Source organism: Thamnophis sirtalis, unplaced genomic scaffold, assembly GCF_051295495.1.
Source record: "Thamnophis sirtalis isolate CommonGarterSnake01/CBP01778 unplaced genomic scaffold, rThaSir2_p1.2 scaffold_8, whole genome shotgun sequence".
NCBI classification, from domain to species: Eukaryota; Metazoa; Chordata; class Lepidosauria; order Squamata; family Natricidae; genus Thamnophis; species Thamnophis sirtalis.
In genome coordinates, this window is record NW_028261388.1 from 71,184,139 (window position 1) to 71,197,688 (window position 13,550).

Sequence of the window (13,550 nt, forward strand, 5' to 3'; positions counted from 1 at the left end):
GCTATGACCTAACACTGCAGACAGGATGCCAACATCCTTACCACCATTCAGGTCTTAATTCAGCTTTTGTTTCCTCCCTGTTCTTTCTTCCATGCCAGCTGAGTTGACATATTCAACTACCTCTCTCAACAGATGTTGGTTAAAAAATATATATTAAGCCACCTATCAAGTGCCATCCTTCCATGATCGGGGTCAAGTACTCTGTACATGCTCAGGGTTACTTTTGGCTGCCTTCAGCAGACGAGCAAGCGAAACCTGGAGACAAATGAAACCGCGCTCTATTTAAGGGCTGGAGCCGTGGAGAATTTGCCCAAACCTCCTTTGGTCCCCCGCTAGGCTTTGCCTAGAGACCGGAGTCGCTTACCACGCGAAGCTTTCCAGGCTGGACCATTAGGGGGATTGAAGCGGGCTCTGGCGGCGGCAACGGGGCGTGGGCTCCCCAGCCGGTCCACCGGTTCCCCCAAGAACGGGATTCGCTGGAAGAGGCGACGACAGCAGGCGGGACGGCCCCGAAAACGACCCCGCCCCGGGCCTCGAAGAGGGGGCGGAGCCGATCGGCGAGAGGGGCCCCCCGATCGACGGATCTCCGCCGCTGCCAGGCCGGCTAGAGCGCTAAGCGTAGCAGCCACCAGCCGGGGAGCCCTGCCTATGGCGCAGCGCCTCGCCCTCGCCGAGCAGCCGCGCGCCTTCCCGGCAGCAGCCCTGGGAAGCGGCTCGGCGTGAGGAGGCTCGGCTCGCTCCTGATCGGCCGAGGGGGTTGCCCGGGCGCTTCTCGCCTCGCACCGGGAGCTGCCGCCGGCATCCTTCGTGGCGCTCTGCACACCGCGCCGTCCGTTGAGATGCTGCCGCCGAAGAGAGGCCAAGCTTGGCGGCGCAGGAAGGGGCTGCGCGCGGGGCAGCTGTGCCTCCTGGCCTCGCTGCTGGGGTTCGTGCTGCTCGCGTGCGCCCGGGCAGGCCAGCGGGCTGGCCGCTCAGACGCCGCAGCCGGTGAGTGAGAAGAAGCGGAGGGTGAACCTGCGGGGTCGCGCAGCGGGGAGGGGGGGGGCGAAGAAGGGACTCCGGCAGCTGCGAAAGGGGTCGCGACGTGGCGTTGGGGAGATACCAGCTGCCCGGGCAGCGTGGAGGTGGCTCTGCTGCGGCCATACCTGCCTGTGGGTTCGGTGATCGGGCGTCCTACCTAGGGGGTTTGCTCGTGAAGCGCCGCGCTCTCTGGCACCCCCCTTACTGTCCTTCGCAAGAAAGGAATCCTGCTGCTCGAATTTGTGGGTTGGGTTCAAGGGGGGCGTCAATTTGCGGGATCATTCGCCCCTTTCCAAACGTGGAAGGGTGGGGAGAGCTGTCCCAGCCTCCACAGTCCTTGGGGGGGGGTGCTCGGGTTCTTTCCCCCTCCGCCACCCTTCCTAACAGGTACCATTCTGTGACTCCGGTCTGCAGGCAGGGAACGGGCGTTGCGGGAGCCATCCCTTGTAGGTTGCAGGCAACTCGGATGGCCGAGTTGGGACCGGCGAGCGGTCTCGGCAGTTCTTCTTTTCCTTTCCCCGAAGTTCTCCTATGCCAGCCCCGTTGGAATGAGCTGTGCACCTGCCTGCTCGGTCACCGGTCCCAATAATGTGCTTTTTTTTCTTAGACATATTCCCGAAACATCATGTCTTACTGAAGAACATGAGGAAATAAGAGGCATTTGGAGTTTCCACCTGATTTATAGAATTTGCCAAATACGTTTAATCACCGACTGGATAACCATATTTTAAGTTAACTTAGCATGTTCTGTGACCTCCATCCTGGGAGGGTTCAGTGAATTAAAAGAACCTGGAAACTGAGGTTTGCTTTTCGCATTACTGACTTCCACATTATCCCCAGGTATGGAACTTCCTCCAGTGATCTAAGGAACTACTGGGCTAAATGTTAAATGGCAAAGCTAGGATTTGGCTTGGATTCCTACAATTGAAGGACCTGTATGCACATCTCACTGTGGGATTGTAGCCAAACTGCATATATTACCAAACTGACCTTCATTGAGCTTGTGATCTAATGCATGCTTTTAGAAGGCTGTAATATTTAGATTGCATTCTTGTACTAACTTTCTGGCTAGAAATATGCCTAGCTGAATTCAGTGGGCCTATTAAGAAGGCTTGTGCAGTTAATGAAATCAAATATTAATAATATCTTTCCAGAGCGTCAATAATGAATCTTTCCTCCAAACAGTAGCATATGCTCTATTCTTCCTAGCTGTCCCCCATCCCACCTTGACTAGCGGAGAGGGGAGGAAGAAAATGGTTCACCCACAAAACCGCGCTCGACTAAACCGCGCCCGACTAAACCGCATCGCTGACGTCATCAACAGGGCGACAACAGCGCGGAGACAGAAGCATGCTGTAAACCCTAAACCTAAAATTAACCCCTAAACCTAACCCCCCTAAACCTAATCCTAAACCTAACACTTAACCTAACCCTAAACCTAACCCTTAACCTAACCCTAAACCTAATCCTAACCCTTAATCTAACCCTAAACGTAACCCTTAACCTAACCCTAAACCCTTAACCTAACCCTTAACCTAACCCTAACCCTAACCCTTAACCTAACCCTAAACCTAACCCTAACCCTAACCCTTACCTTGTTGAATCGGCTTGCTTTCAAAGCGCTATTTAAAGCGCCCTTCTTTCTCCGCGCTGGCTGTTGTCGCCCTGTTGATGATGTCAGCGATGTGGTTTAATCGGGCACGGTTTAGTCAAGCGCGGTTTTGACGGGTCATGGAAGAAAATAATTTAGCAGGTTCAGGCATCTACTAGTGCAGTTACTAGTCTTCACCTAATAGCCCAGTAATCTCTTCCAGCTTGACATGGAAAGAGATAATTAGTCTGCCCTCCATCCATGTTATTTCTGAGCAAACTGCATTTTTTCAGTTTTTCTTGGTCTCAGATCAACAAGACTTATTTTTGTCTAACCTTAGCTGGAGAAACCACTACGGACTGATGTGGTACTGAATAGCAGATAATAGAATAAATAAACATTAGGTTTTTATCATTCATAACAATTATTCTTAGCATCTCTGCATTGAGCACATGCATTGCCTTGTTTTTTTTTTCAATGGGGCAGTTGATAATGATTCCCTATATGGGTACAGGTGATGGCAGAGAAGGTGTGTCTTTCTTTGTAGATTCATGATGGAGGTGAGATTTGAACATTTCCATTCATTGCTTCGCTAGTCAACAAGACTGCTCTTGTTTTACTGTTCTTCTGTTGTTGTATTGTTTTTTTTCAAGTTTGAAATTCCTCTGAACCATGATTTTCTGATGTTACTTCAACCAGCTGGATTTTACAATCTCACTTATCAAGCTGGACTTTCATGGAAGTATCTGTAATTCCGGGTTGTTTGGTACCACTGTGACAGCTGACCAGCATTTTTGGGAATTGTATGTATCTGTTCAACTACGGTTGCATAACTAACGGAAAAGTTTCTTCATTAGGTTTCTTCTGTAATTCCCCTATGCTGCTGGATTTTGTGAAGGGAAAGGCTATGTACAATATCTCACCGACCTTGTACAAAGGAAAATCCATCTGCTTATGGTTTATGTTTTTGTTTCATATCATGCATAAGCCTCACTGAGTCACATACATCGCCCTGGGAAAGTGAATGGTTGAACCTAAGTTAACACTTCTCAATTGTGAGTGGAAAACTGAGCAAATGTATCAGAACTAGGCTATTTGTCTTGCCCCTACCAGTGTGTCTGCAATCTCTGGAGTTCTTGTTCACCCATTGAGGAACGTGAGCATGGTCTAGTATTACATAAACCTGACCTTGATTTGTGTCTTGGAGAACTTACGCCAAACTCTGTTACCTGAACTAGAAAACATGATAGATTTGTTCTGTAGTATACAGCTTTGACCATACTTGTGTTAGATTATATTCCACTTACAAACAGTCCTTAGGTAACAACCACTTTTTTTATTCAGTGACCATTCCTGCCAATAAATACAGCCAGGTCTTGGCCAGTGAACCAGACATTGTGATAGTAGATAAGGACAGAAAGACAGCAGTGGTGATAGATGTAGTGGTGCCAAGTGACAGCAACATTAGGTACCGGTAGAAGGAATATGAGAAACTGGAGACGTACCAGGAGGAACTAGAGACAATGTGGAATATAAAAGTGGTCCCAGTGGTTGTGGGACCATTTGAGGCTATGACTCCTAAATTGGAAGAGTGGCTCCAGCAGACTCAGGAACAGCATCAGAGCCTTTGGTCCAGAAGAGAGCCATTTGATTTGATTGATTTGATTTTATTTGTCTTGTATGCCGCCCACTCCCGAAGGACTCCGGGCGGCTCACAATAGACAAGGGAAAGGGGGAAAACTAGACAAAGACAACACTTTAAAAACAAAACCACAACATTCACAATTTCCGTGGGGCTGGATATTTCACAGGCCCCCCGGCCAGCTGGAGCAGCCAGGACTTGGTGGCTTTGCGGAAGGCCGGGAGGGTAGTAAGGGTCCGGATCTCGACAGGGAGATCATTCCAGAGGGCTGGAGCTGCAACAGAGAAGGCTCTCCCCCGGGGGGTCGCCAGCCGACATTGGCTGGCAGATGGAATCCGGAGGAGACCTAACCTGTGAGATCTAATCGGTCTGAGGGAGGTAATCGGCAGGAGGCGGTCTCTCAGGTACCCAGGTCCGATGCCATGTAGGGCTTTATAGTAGCAACCAGCACCTTGAAGCGGATTCGGAGACTAATGGGTAGCCAGTGCAACTCGCAGAGGATAGGTGTGACGTGGGTGTACCTGGGTGCACCCACAACCGCTCGCACGGCTGCGTTCTGGACTAACTGGAGTCTTCGAACACTCTTCAAGGGCAGCCCCATGTAGAGCCATGCAAGGAACAGCTTAGATTCGTGATAGCTAACCTTTTTGGCACCAAGTACCAAAACTGGAGCACATGCGCACCCTGGAGCGCTAGAACCCGGAAGAGAGCAGCTGCTCCTGTGTGCCGGAACCCGGAAAAGAGCCGCTGGAGCAGCTGTTATTTTCTGGGTTCCGTTGCGCGCATGCATGCCAGCCAGCTGGTCTTTGCATGCGTGCCAGCCAGTGTGCGATGGAACCTTGAAGAGCAGCTGGCAATAGTGTTCATGCCCACAGAGAGGGCTCTGCGTGCCACTTCTGGCACACGTGCCATGGGTTCGCCATCACAGGCTTCGATACTCTGCAGAACCCTCAAACTCCCTGCCTTTGGCAATTAACCCAAGAATGTGGAAGACACGTGTCACCCACAGACAAGGGAAGAGTGTGTGTGTGTATCAGAATCCACATACTTCAATCAATTGTGCTCTTCATTTTCATTCATAATATGTTTTGCCCCATATCTTATATTGTTGATAAAAAGAATGAATCGCTGATAAACGATGATGAAGAATGAATGAAAAAGAATGAGGGAGAAACAATTATATCTGAAATGTTTGTATATGCATCCCACAGAGTATATAAGTTACAGCACGTTTTTTAGTCCTGCACCTAAATTTTAAAAATGAATGTATGAAATTATATATAACTTAAATAGCCATGTGTGAAAGAGCAACATGTAGAAGGGCCAAAAAATGCTTCTCAGATATAGGTATATTGTTATTATAAGATCAGCGAGAGTTTGTTTGAAATATGGGGATATGGAGTCTTGACATTCTCCACAACATGACAGAAAGTGGAGCCCTTGGTTCTCTCTGAGCTTTCAGATATTTCATTAACCAATAGGCAACATCATCAGTGGAGGTGAGTGTGGAACAGTGGTGGGATTCAGCCAGTTCGCACCTATTCGGGAGAACCGGTTGGTAACTTTCTAAGTAGTTCAGAGAACCGACTCTTGGAAGAAATCTCCTTTTGTTTTTTTTCCACTTTGCAGGGCTAATCCTGTGAGGAAGGCAGAAAGGAAACATTCTGGTGTTGTTTCTAGCCTAATCTTTATTGACCTGCTTACAGAAACTGCCTCTCCGGTTAACCCTTATTACATTGTAACAACTAAGGCGAAGCACCCATCGACCTGAGTGACCTTGAGTTGGCCACGCCCACCCAGTCACATGACCACCGAGCCCATTAGGGCAGAGAAGCGGTTGTTAAATTATTTGAATCCCACCAATGGTGTGGAACATGCTCTCTGTTTATATGCAGTACTGTAGTTTTCCTTGCCAATTTTGGTGGGGACATAGTTTCCTTCTTTTGAATTAGCATCTTTCACCAAGTCAAATCCAAATTAAATCCAAATCCAGATCAAATTCAAAAGAGAAAATTTAAAAAAAAAACAAGGAAGGAAACAAAAAGACCACAACCCATCCCCTCCAGCAATCCACATTCAGAAAAACCAGGATCAGCGCCTGACAAACAATCAGGCGGAAAACAATACCCTAAACGAAGAAACCATCAAGGTTATTCCTGATTGGTTTTTGAAGTTGCCAATCTTGGGGGCTACTGACAAAAATAAAAGAAACAAAACATAAACTGGGCAAACAATTAGTGAATAGTTTGCTGTTCTGAAAAAAGCTGCTCAAATATGGTAAACCAAAATCCATCCTAATGTGATGGACGAAGCCTAATCCTGACTTTGTCTGGCTTTTTCCTTGCTTGATAAACTGTGATTAAAACTAATCCTGGATTATGTGCACATATTAAAGTATTGTAGTTAATCTATCAACAAACCACATCAATCTTTAGCATTATGAGTGAGCTAGGCTTATATTTACAAGCTGCCATGGGAACTTAAGTTCTCATACTGGAGGGTGAGTCTCTACTTGTGAAAGGTTCCCCTGCCAGTTATGCCCATACATAACAGGGCTACCTTAGCTGCGAAAGAAACTGTATGACATTGGTGCCACCCACAATAATGTATACTCAACTGTAAGGGTTATTATGGCAGATAAAGATTATTTGCATATAGGGATAGTTGTGGCAGACAACTACTATAATCAACTAAATAAGTAAATATGACTGCTTTTCACTGAGTTAGAATTCGCTGTTTCTATCAGTTGTCTTCGACCTTTCTCTATGAGTGGTCTTGATACAATGACATATCCTGTTGAAGTGTCTAATGTTGTCTCTTTGATCTATGGTGTCACATTTCTGATGTCTCTGTTTCAATGCATTCTTTAGCATAAATTCTTTAATCATTCTTCAAAGGGCCGCTATCTTGTTAATTCTTCCTGTCTTCTAAATTGTATACATGTTGTATTGAATTCTTTTGATTATCTAGATGGAACATTTGTGCTGTACCTTTTCCCCTAGAAGTTTACAAAAAGGTACATGGACTTATTTCGTCATCACAATAATCCAAAGATTTCCCGAGAGTTATCCAGTCAACTTTATGACTTTGTAAAAATTCCAAGCCAAGTCTTTCTAGCCTACTTTCTAAGCATTCGCTGGCTGGGGAATTCTGGGAGTTGAAGTCTGGACATCTTCAAGTTGCCAAGGTTGAGAAATACTGTTCTAATGCTTTGTCCCTTACTCATAAAGTGTTGGTTTGTTGAAAAAGACTGCTGAAAAAGCTAGGCTATCTTGTTCTCATACAAGTTTAGAAAGCATAGTGTAGAAATCAAATAGCTGGGTGCACTGAATTACACTAAACAATTAATTGCACAACAATTATTGTATAGCTTGGTGTGATATGTGTATTCAGATACAAGTCTCATGTTGTTTGTGGTCTGTTCAGATCTTTAGTTTATTGTTGTTTTGCAAATGAAGGTAGTTGTTTTGAATTCTTTCTCACACCCGGCATTTTCTCCCAATTATATCTGAATGAGAAGTGTATGCTGTGAACTAGTGACTATTCTGATTTGTGTGTGTGTGTGTGTGTGATTTATGTAGCCCATCTTAAAACAACTCTGGTGGTTAAATCAATGAAACAATATAAAACAATATAAAACCAACAGCCATAAAACTAAAAATAGTGATGGAATGTGAACCTGGAGAAGCAGTGGGGCAAGGGGGTGGGGTTGCTGTGAGAGCTTTCCCAGAGAGAGGCCCAGATTAAGGCAGTTGTGGTCCTGAGCTAAATGAGGGAGTGGGGGGGGGAAGAGGTTCATAGTTGCCGCACCTTAAGATATATCTAAGAGGTGAGATGGTTATAGCTTTAGTTTGGCAAGATTCTGTTCACAATGAAATAAAGGATTGGATTCTGTTGGATCTCATCTTTGGGCCTGGGTGCCGCAGCCAAATTTGATTGATGCACCCACATTCTTGTCTCACCTTGACCTTGCCTTATCCCAACACTTAAGGGAAGAGCCATGTTTTACATGATCTCCAAAATATTGAAAGGGTGGGAGTCTTATCAGATCTCAGGGAGGAGGGTATTCCATAGGGCAGGAGCTGCAACAGAACAAGCACACTTTTGAGGAACCACAAAATATAAATGTTTAAGGAAAGGGACCTGGAACATGTTCACGCTACTGTATTTCCTCTGAGGAGATGGACAGATGTCTTCAGGAAGAGGCGGTCTTGCAAATAACCTGGTTATGCAGGACTTTAAACATATAATCAGCAACTTAAATTGCACCCAGAAGAAAACTGGGAGCCAGTGCAATTCACATAAAGGGGTGTAACATGAACAAGCTTAGAGACAACCCAACACTGTATGTGCTGTTGCATTCTAGACCAGTTGTAACTTCTGTGTGGCCTTCTGTGTGGCCCATATATTTTTGGTATATGAAGCATTAGATTTGCTTTATAGTTTGATTATCCAGACATGAATATGGAAGTGCTGTTAGAAAATACTATAGCTTTCATTCTTGATGGTTTATAAGTGTCTGTTCCTTCCTACAATATTGGGCTAAAGCAGTGAGATAATTTCTGGGGATGATCTATATTAATAATCGTAGGGTTGGAACATTGTTGGTATAGAGTAAGACGGGTAGATCTGTCACGTAGACCTGTCCTTGGTCCCCTTGTCATGGTCATCAACAGTCTGGTGGCAATGAGTTTCTCAAGGGCTGTATCCCCACCCCCAGGGAGGTAGAACCTATTAGATTGGTCTGCCCCCATCGACTAACGGATGGGTTTCAGAAGGAGCTGGGGGTTATAATTGCAGATCTACCGTGCAGTCCTGCCAAGCTCTTAGTCCAGTGTTTCTCAACCTTGGCGACTTTAAGTCCTGTGGACTTCAACTCCCAGAATTCTGAGATTCTGAGAGTTGAAGTCCACAGGACTTAAAGTCGCCAAGGTTGAGAAACACTATCTTAGTCACTGTTTGGAATAGGAAGGTGACTGAGGCTCTGGATAGGATTGCACCCATGTGACCTCTCCTCACCCGTAGACCCCTCTGTGACCATGGTATACAGAGGAACATAGAGGGATGAAACACATGAGGAGACATCTAGAGTGCTGCATTTATCTTTCTCACATATAGGGCTGAAGAAATATCTTACTCTTACTCCTTTTGTAATTAGATTTAGATTTGACAACTGTCCAATGCAACTAAATATGATAAAATTTATATTTTCATGTATTTAAGAACAATACCTGTTTATCAGTAGCTGAGTTTGAAGCATGTTGTGTGAGAGGAATCAAGGCAACTCTGAAATTCAGGAAGCTACAAATATCAAACATGAATACAGACTACATAGTGGATTTAGGTTTATGAGATTGTATTTTCTGTTCTTTCCATATACATACCTATTGTTATCTAACTATGCACAAACATCAGAGGTGGGTTCCTACCAGTTCGCACCTATTCGGTAGAACCGGTTCGTCAAATCTACCGAACCGGTTAGAAGAGGTTCCACCAGTGGACCCGTAAAGCAGGCCACACCCACAGAAGAGGTTCCAAAATTTTTTGAAACCCACCACTGGTCCTTGGATATGATTATTCTACACTATCATGCTCATATTTATAAAACTCAGTGCCTCTGTGAAAGGTAAGGATGACTACTGCGTTTGTGGTGCAATCAGAACATTGCGTGTGTTGAAGTTGTTTTAACGCAAACCAAAGATGCCTTTTAAAAAAACAAGTTTACATCATATTCTTATGCATGCCAGTGCTGTGTGTGAGGTAATTTAAGGTGGTTCAGACAAGTGTCGTTGGCATCTTCATATCCAGTCACATGGGTGGCAAGCCACTCCCACAAAAGAGGCCATACCCACAGAGTAGGTTCGAACAATTTTTGAAACCCACCACTGACAAACATGTATGCATATGTTTGTTTTAACAGGCCCTACTATGCAAAATATATGTCACAATCTGCCATATCTAGAAGCCACATGAAAGGAAAGTCACAAGGTCACAGAGTAATGTAGCAGTTATAAAGAAATATTAAATTCTCTAGGATTTGATCATGCAGCTGATTGACAGACCCAAGAGAAGTGCCCTGTCATCTGACTTGAGCAACAGCCTCCCAAGTGAAGTTTCTACACTAGTGATAGGGTAATATGATTGGGAGAACCCGAAAAATCAGGAGATCCAGGCAGTTCAAATGAGTTTAAAGATTTATTGCAAATTTAAGTTCCCTACAAGAATCTGAGCTACTAACGGCCAAAGGTAATTGGCAGAGGATAAACGTAGAGGAAATTCAAGATGGGCTGGATTTAGATCTCTTGTGTAAAGGGACTCATGACTGATGATAGGTTTGACCCCCTCCCTTGCGCTCAGCCTAGTCATCTCCTACACAGAATGACTATACAGCCTTATGTGGGGGCATGGAATAGATGGTTATTAATTCAGAAGTCTTCTGATTGGAAACAATAGTAAAGACTTTTCTTGGATTAAGTATTTAATTATTCTCTTGATGAAAGATAAGTGTAGATTGTGAGTGTGCAATGTGCTTTGCCCCCTAAATCCCACTTTGGCTTCTCAAAGAGTTTCTTTTGCTAAAAAGCTGGGACATTGTCTCTTACTATTTTGTACTGGGGAAAATTAAAAAAAAACCATCTGTAGTGGAAGTTTACAATAAGCATAGCATTATTTTCAAAACATAAAGAAACTACTACTTTCCGTATCCTGTATCATCAAAGCACAGCCCTGCCCTTACTCCTTAATTCTCCCTAAAATGCACACCCCAAAATACGAGACTAGGCTCTTGTGCCAGGTTTCTGTGTCGAAGAAATGACTCTATCCCATTTCTAATGGATTTCCACATCTGTAGCAGTGGTGGGATCCAGCCAGCTCGCGCCTATTCGGGAGAACCGGCTGTTAACTTTTTAAGCAGTTAGGAGAACCGGTTGTTGGAAGAAATCGCATTTTGTGTGTTTTCCACTTTGCAGGGCTAATCCTGTAAGGAAGGAAGGAAGGAAACATCCGGGTGTTGTTCTAGCCTAATCTTTATTGCCCTGCTTACAGAAACTGCCTCTCCATTTAACCCTTATTACATTGTCACAGCTAAGGCGAAGCGCCTATTGATCTGAGTGACGTTGAGTTGGCCACGCCCACCCGGTCACATGACCACCGAGCCACGCCTACCCAGCTGGTCATTAGGGCAGAGAACCGGTTGTTAAATTATTTGAATCCCACCACGGATCTGTAGCAAGTTGATGGCAGAATATTCTGGTGATACATCAGGAAAATTCTGACCATGCTTCTTGTAATCTTACTATCTTATCAGGGAAACTCTGTCTATAACCTGGAGCTTGATCCTAACAGGACTCAAGGTTGCCTCAGCCTTCTAGCCATCCAAGGTCAGTAAAATGAGGACCCAGATTGTTGGGGGAGATATGCTGACATTATAATCTGCGCGGTAAAGCAGTGTTCCCCAACCCCCAGTCTGTGGACTGGCACCAGTCTGTGGCTGTCTTCGGTCCGTGAAAAAACCTCTCTTCATGGAACTAGTCCCTGGTACCCAAAAGGTTGGAGGCCACTGCTGTAAAGCACTATGTGGCAGTATATAAGTAAGTGCTGTTGCTATTATCATAGTATTATTTTATTATCTGATACTATCCTGAAATTTGCAGGGCTTCACTCAAAGCCAGCCCGATCATAATGTAAGATGACGCCCTGAATCAAGGGTGGATAGACTCTGAATTCAGTACTTACAAGCCCAGGATCCAGAAACCTGAGTCAGGTGAACGAGCCATTCTCCTAGAATTAAAGGATTCTGAATCCAGCAAAAAAAATTTTTTTTTAGCTGAACAGAACTCACCATCTTTCCATTTCAAATGCCTCTCCTGGGTCTCCCGATTTTTATTTCAGCTGCATATTTTATGCAAAATTTGAATGTGGGGAAACTTGTTGAAGCACAATGTCTGAATATGGCTTTAGTATAGTGAATACCATTCCTGATATTTGGTAAGCTTGTGAATTTTAATTATGAGGCATGCAACTGAAAGATATTACATAGATTTCCTTTTTTGGGCACAGAGCAAGTGGTTTGATGGAGAGTGTTTGCTGAGAGGGATGCTCGCTCCCAGCTGTTTGGATCTCTTTGGAGGTGTTTTGTTTTTTGCTTTGAGCATATACACACACATGCACACGCGTCCACACACACACACACCATCTGTTTTTTCAAAGAAGCTCACTGTTTAAAACGACATCTTAATAAATAAAAAGCATTACTCAAGACTGCACTACACAAAATTAAAATAAACTATTTTCGACCAAGGCAATTCTTTATCTTGAAAAGATGAATTTTCCATACATTAAAAATGAGGTGTTCTGGCTGCTGGTGAGTGATTGCCTTGCCTCTCAAGCAGGACTCGGTCCTAGTCTCTGCAATGTTTTGATTTTAACAGGAAATGTTGGGGCTTAAATTTGAATTTATTAGATGTAGAGTTTCGAGTCCATTGATGGATTTCTCAGGGCATTAAGCAACTCAATACTGAGTCTATATGCCTACTTACTTCAGAGACAAAGACCTATTCGGTTCACTAGCCTTCTTGTCCAGCATAAATCTTATTTCCATCCTTACATGAATGGGGGAAACTGGAGGAAGATGTTATTAAGGCAATTCTATCTGGTTGTATAGTGTGACTCGACAAATGCGCGCACGTCAAAAGCGCGCCAACAAAACTGCGGCAAGAAAGCCACGACGTCGAAATCGTGCCCACAGCAGCACGCCAACAACAGCGCGCCGACAAAAGGGCAATTAGGTTAAGGTAAGGGTTAGGGTTAGGGTTAGGGTTAGGGTTAGGGTTAGGGTTAGGTTCAGGGTTATGTTTAGGTTTAGGGTTAAGGTTATTACCTTGTTTTCGTGTTGTTTGTTGATGGCACGCTTTTGTCGGTGCGCTGTTGTTGGCGTGATGTTGTGGGCGTGATTTCAACATCGCAGCTTTCTCGCCACAGTTTTGTTGGCGCGCTTTTGACGTTTGCGCATTTGTCGGTGAAGCGTTGTATAGATAAGGGGTGGATATCCATGTTTGGGTTAATAAAACGTATTTATCATTCTTAGAGGCAGATTATTCCAGAGGTCAAGCCACTATTAGCTTTATAGAATCAGATTTATATATTATTTACATTTAAAACAGATTCTTTAGCTGTTGTATAGCAATAGCTCTTAGACTTATATACCGCTTCACAGTGCTTTGTTGCCCTCTCCAAGCGGTTTACAGATTCAGCATATTGCCCCCAACAATCTGGGTCCTCATTTTACTGACCTCAGAA

General features: G+C 44.5%; 1 protein-coding gene across 1 annotated transcript in view; it reads left to right on the top strand.

Annotated features, from left to right (window-relative positions):
* Positions 1 to 457: 457 nt before the first annotated feature.
* SLC24A3 (solute carrier family 24 member 3) overlaps positions 458 to 13,550 on the top strand; it is a 205,924-nt gene continuing 192,831 nt past the window's right edge. The window contains exon 1 of the mRNA XM_087721891.1: positions 458 to 987. Coding sequence (XP_087578017.1) covers positions 840 to 987 — 148 coding nt within the window. The 5' untranslated portion in view covers positions 458 to 839. The remainder of the gene's footprint in view (positions 988 to 13,550) is intronic.